This window comes from Phoxinus phoxinus (assembly GCF_949152265.1).
Source record: "Phoxinus phoxinus genome assembly, chromosome: 7".
NCBI classification, from domain to species: Eukaryota; Metazoa; Chordata; class Actinopteri; order Cypriniformes; family Leuciscidae; genus Phoxinus; species Phoxinus phoxinus.
The window spans coordinates 815,001-820,000 of NC_136882.1; the positions used below are offsets into that span (position 1 = coordinate 815,001).

The window sequence follows — 5,000 nt, forward strand, 5'->3', positions numbered from 1 at the left end:
ATGTCCTCACTACCCGTGTCATGCGTGGAGCTGAGTGCTGGACTGACCACCTCATGGTCAGATCAAAACTACTCATGAGCATTCAACCCCGTGGCCCGAGGACAGCCCCGAACAAGAAACTAAACTGTACAGTGCTGAACAGACTCACCACCAGACAACCTCCGACGTCTCCTTGCTGAAAACCTCAACATGATCCCTGGATCTCCCACCCATATAACCATCTTCACTGCTGTAAGAGCAGAAACCCAGCGAGCCCTTCGGACTATGGAGAACACCTGGTGGGTGCAAAAGGCGCAAGAAATCCAGCACCTGGCAGACTGCAACAACACTCAAAGCTTTTACGATGATACAAAATCATTGTACGGCCCCAGGAAGCAGGCGATTGCCCCAGTCCGATCAGCTGACGGGTCCACGCTCTTCAAGGATCGCCACGAGATTCTTGCCCGTTGGGTAAATCATTTTCAGAGTCTCTTCAACCACACACCACCATATGTTGACCCACATATCCTGGATAATCTTCTAGACCTGCCACCAATCATGCACCTGGACACTCCACCACTTCACTCAGAACTCCAGCATGCTATTGCAGGGCTGAAGAACAATAAAAGCGCTGGACCCGATGGGATCCCTGGAGAGGTTTTCAAACACGGAGGATACATCCTCACGCGTCGTCTGCACCTCCTGATCCAAAACATCTGTGAACATGGGACCTTCCCACAGGACTGGAAGGATGCCAACATCGTGGTCATCTACAAGCAGAAAGGAGACAGCAGTCTACGGCAACAGCGGCGGGATATCTCTCCTCTCCATCGCAGGGAAAGAGCCAAAAAAATCCAGCCCTAACCTGCAAATGCAGCTTTTCCCGAATCATTGGGAACTTTTAGTACCACGCTCCAACTTCTCCCTGATGCTCTGCATGTTCAACTGTCACCTAATGCATTGCACGCATTGCGTTACTCGCGTAATTGCGTATTGCATTGCATATTTATAATATTATCAATATAACAATATGTCATACAGTAGACTGCGTGTACATTATGGGCACGTTGAAAGGAGAGAAGCTAATTGAGCCCGAGTCCGACCCGAGCCCGATCTGTAAAAAAAAAAAAAAATCCCGACCCCGGCCCGAATGGACTCAGCGTGTCGGGCTTTGTCGGGACCCGACAGGCTTGCAGACCTCTAAAAGCACTGGCCGAGATCATGCTCAGTAGACTGGTTGAGCACATCTCGGAAGCTGTGCTTCCGGAAACGCAGTGTGGCTTCCGGAAGACCAGATCCACGACAGACATGGTGTTTGTCTTGAAGCAGCTGCTGGAGAAGAGCCGAGAACATCACAAAGACCTCGACGTAGCCTTCATCGACCTCAGCAAAGCTTTTGACACCATCAACCGTGAGCTGCTCTGGAAATACCTCTCCAAAATTGGGGTACCACCCAAGTGTCTCCGCATCCTACAGCCGCTGTGTGACGGGTGCAAGCCGGAGCGCTCACGGAGAGCTCCAGTCAGAGCCTTTCGAGGTAAACGCTGGGGTGAAGCAAGGCTGTGTTCCTGGCTCTGATGCTCTTCAACATCCTCCTCTCTGCCATCACCTGCCTCTTCCATCAGGTCATGGGTCATGGGACATGAGGACGGTGTCCATGTGGAATACCAACTTGACGGAGGCCTTTTCAACATCCGTCAGCTTCAGGCCCGCACGGAGACAAAGACCCGCCAGAACTGTGAGCTTCAGTGTGCTGATGACTGTGCAGTCTTAGCCCACAGCCTGACTCTATGCAGCACGCCCTGAACAGCCTGTACCAATCTATCGGCCTACAGGTTAACACTCAAAAAACTGAGGTCATGTCCCATCTCACCATCCAAGATCCTCAGCTTGTCCTGGAGAGATCGAATCCCCCATACAGTCATCCTCAGCAACACTGACTCGATCTGTATGGAAGCAGCTGTTGCCAACAAACATCTGCGTTGGATAGGGCAACTAATGGGTGCAAAGCGATCCGCCGGAGGGCAAAAGCACCGTTTTAAGGACTACACCAGGGACCTCCTAAAGCGAGCGAACACCCCCTCACGAGCTCGAGTCTTTGGCACTCGACAGATCCGCCTGGCAGGGCACCTGTGCCACTGCGGTCTCTCAGATACACCAAACCAACCAACACCGGCGATCCAAGAGGCGAATCCAGAGACACCAGTGGCGGCTGGTCCCCCCGGGCATCTGGTGTCCCTGCTCCGTCTGCGGCTGAGTGTGCGGCTCACGGATCGGACTCGACGCCCACGAGAAGTGGCACCAGCGGCAAGTGTGTGTGTGTGTGTGTGCACCTGCACAAGCGGGCTCCCTCTGAGTGTGTGTGTGTGTGTGTGTACCTGCACTAGCGGGCTCCCTCTGCAGAGAGTAGAGCTGAGTCTCCAGCCGGTTGACCTGCTGCTGTAGCGTCTCCACGGTGCGGCAGTGCTCGTCCTGCAGGAGCCGCGTCTGCTCGCGGAAGCTAGTGCGCAGAGCCTCCGTCTGAGCGCTCAGCTGAGCCGCGCACTGGCCGTGCTCCGACCGCAGGGACGCGCTCTCCGCCTGCAGCGACAGCAGCCTGACGAGAGATGAACAGAGGCTCAGAGACGCAGGGACACTTCACTGGGACACCACCAGAACTGCTTGTCCGGCTCTTTAAATGCTCTTTAAGACAGGATGGATTCTGATTGGCTGTCGATGTTTTTATCGTCCATCAGCTTGAATGTAATTCCTCTGTATTGTTCACATTATAGCTGTGGTGTTGATTCTGTGATTCTTTTACATTTAGAATAATTTCTACAACTATATATTTTATGACTGCACAGTTAATATTATAATTATTATTTTTAAAAGTGTATGATCTTATTGTCAAGTACACCTAGATATGAATAATTTGTGACTGATTGTATTGGCTGCCTATTAATTAAAACATAATTTATGCTCTCTAAAATCAATAGATATGTCCTTTGTTTTGGAGATGAGAATGAGATTTGATTTCCTGCACCAGTTGAACAGAAAGACTGAAACTGCCCATCATATAAGATACTCAGTGGCAATGTTGCAGGTCGACACTTTTGTTTTATGTTGATTGTTTAATTGAAAATCTTCAGTTGGCTCAACTAACATGCCAGTGTTAAAAGACATTCAGTTCACATAATTTAACTGAGACAACTGAACATTTTGTACAGTGTGTTTGTGATGGCAATAAATGGCAAAGCAACCAAACAGTTGTCACACTTTACCATCTACCAGGGGACCAGCGTCCTTTAGTTTATCCCCTACTCATGCCCTTTCCACACTAGTTACCTGTGAACGCACATGAGCAGTTTCAGACACAAGCCATTGTCTGTGCACTTCAGAGTTCACGGTTGTTTCCCATATCACCAAATAAAATGCCATTCATACAAACCCAGACACTAATGCACTTAAAAGCTTTCTTTGTTGAGGTCAGTTCAAAATGATGAGTTGACTGTATTAGAAATCTTCAGTTGGCTCAACTACAGTGGCAGTGTTCGGATCATTGGATTATCCAGGTGAACATGTTCAGTGCAGTGAGTATATAACATGTGGAGTGTTAGAGCGACACCTGTCGGCTGCTTGGGTTTTAGTTTTCCTATTGATGGCAGATTTATTTAATTTAGATCTAGTTGAGTACTGGTATATATTAATTAACCTGTTCAGGTTTCTGGGTGTAATTTCATTTGAACCCTCTGGGGTCGGCAACCACGCCGCCGTGATTTGTGCGACTTTTTTCACATAGCAGCTAAATAAACTTAAAATACTCCGTCATATATGGTCATACAGACTTAATAAATATGAGAAAAGAATCTGTGAGATGTCTACTTTTGTATGTGTCCACTTACAATCAAAACAAAACGTTGTGCTTTTGTAAAATAAAGAAATTAAACAGGGTGTGCTTTCTGCCTCTCCGTCTCGCCAACTTTTATTTCTTGAGCACGTCTCTAAACATAAACAAAACTCAGCAAAAACTTGTCACACATTTGTGAGCTCTATATCTTTATAAACATTGAAGTGTGTAGTTTTAAATGATCTGATTCAAAACGAAAACAAATATTCTCTGTTTAAGTCATTTGTATAAAACCAACAAGATATCCAGTTTCTCAAACCCTTGCTGATTAGTTTTAATGTGACCACACCCACACGCGCAAAACATATTGATATGCAAATCGTCCATGCGTCGAGCGAACACGCTCATTACCTCAACAACAAAGCGCCGGCAAACTTTATCAGTCCTCTGCTGTCATCGAGTTTGGAAGACACGCTGTGAGATTATTGGGTTTACATCAGAAGAAGAAGAAGAATATTTGAAGACAAGAACGATTTTAAGGTAAGAAATAATCCTGAATTATATTAGTTAGTGTTATTGTTGCATAAACTTCATATTGCCATTGAACTGTTGCTCGATGCTTCAGTGAATGTTCTCTGCACGCGCTGTGTGAGTTTGAATCAGTCGCGCGACGTGCGTTTGAAAAGCAAAACACACCATGATTTTACTCCAATCTCATTTCATAACGTCATATCGATTGTAAACATTTGAAGTAACATATGATAATCAATGTTTTTCTCTAGTGTAGTGTTACTGAAGTGTTCATTTTTAACGATGCCTGCTATTCTATTGTTATTATTATTTTATTCAGCCCTGCAGGTATATGCCTACAAGGCACAACAAATATATATATGTATATATATATATATATATATATATATGTGTGTGTGTGTGTATTTTGTAAATTTTAAATAGTAATTTTAACCAGAACAAATCTAAAATGTATTGCCAAAATCATGCAGCCCTAGTTTCTCTTGATATCAGCATGTTCACAGGTTTTTTTTTATATATATAGTATTTTTAGGTATAGTCCTGCTGACTTCAACATGAGATGAGGAGGTAAAGTGAAAAATCAAACACCTGGGAAATAACAGGTATGCACTATGTTTCAGGAATGGCCCAAATGTGTGTGACTGGTTAAGTCTCTGTCTTTAGT

General features: G+C 45.6%; 1 protein-coding gene across 2 annotated transcripts in view; it reads right to left on the bottom strand.

The window, feature by feature from the left end:
• gcc2 (GRIP and coiled-coil domain containing 2) overlaps positions 1-5,000 on the bottom strand; it is a 64,614-nt gene that overhangs the window by 10,186 nt on the left and 49,428 nt on the right. For both annotated transcript variants that reach the window (XM_079617996.1, XM_079617995.1), the window contains exon 19: positions 2,358-2,575. In XM_079617996.1, coding sequence (XP_079474122.1) covers positions 2,358-2,575 — 218 coding nt within the window. The remainder of the gene's footprint in view (positions 1-2,357; positions 2,576-5,000) is intronic.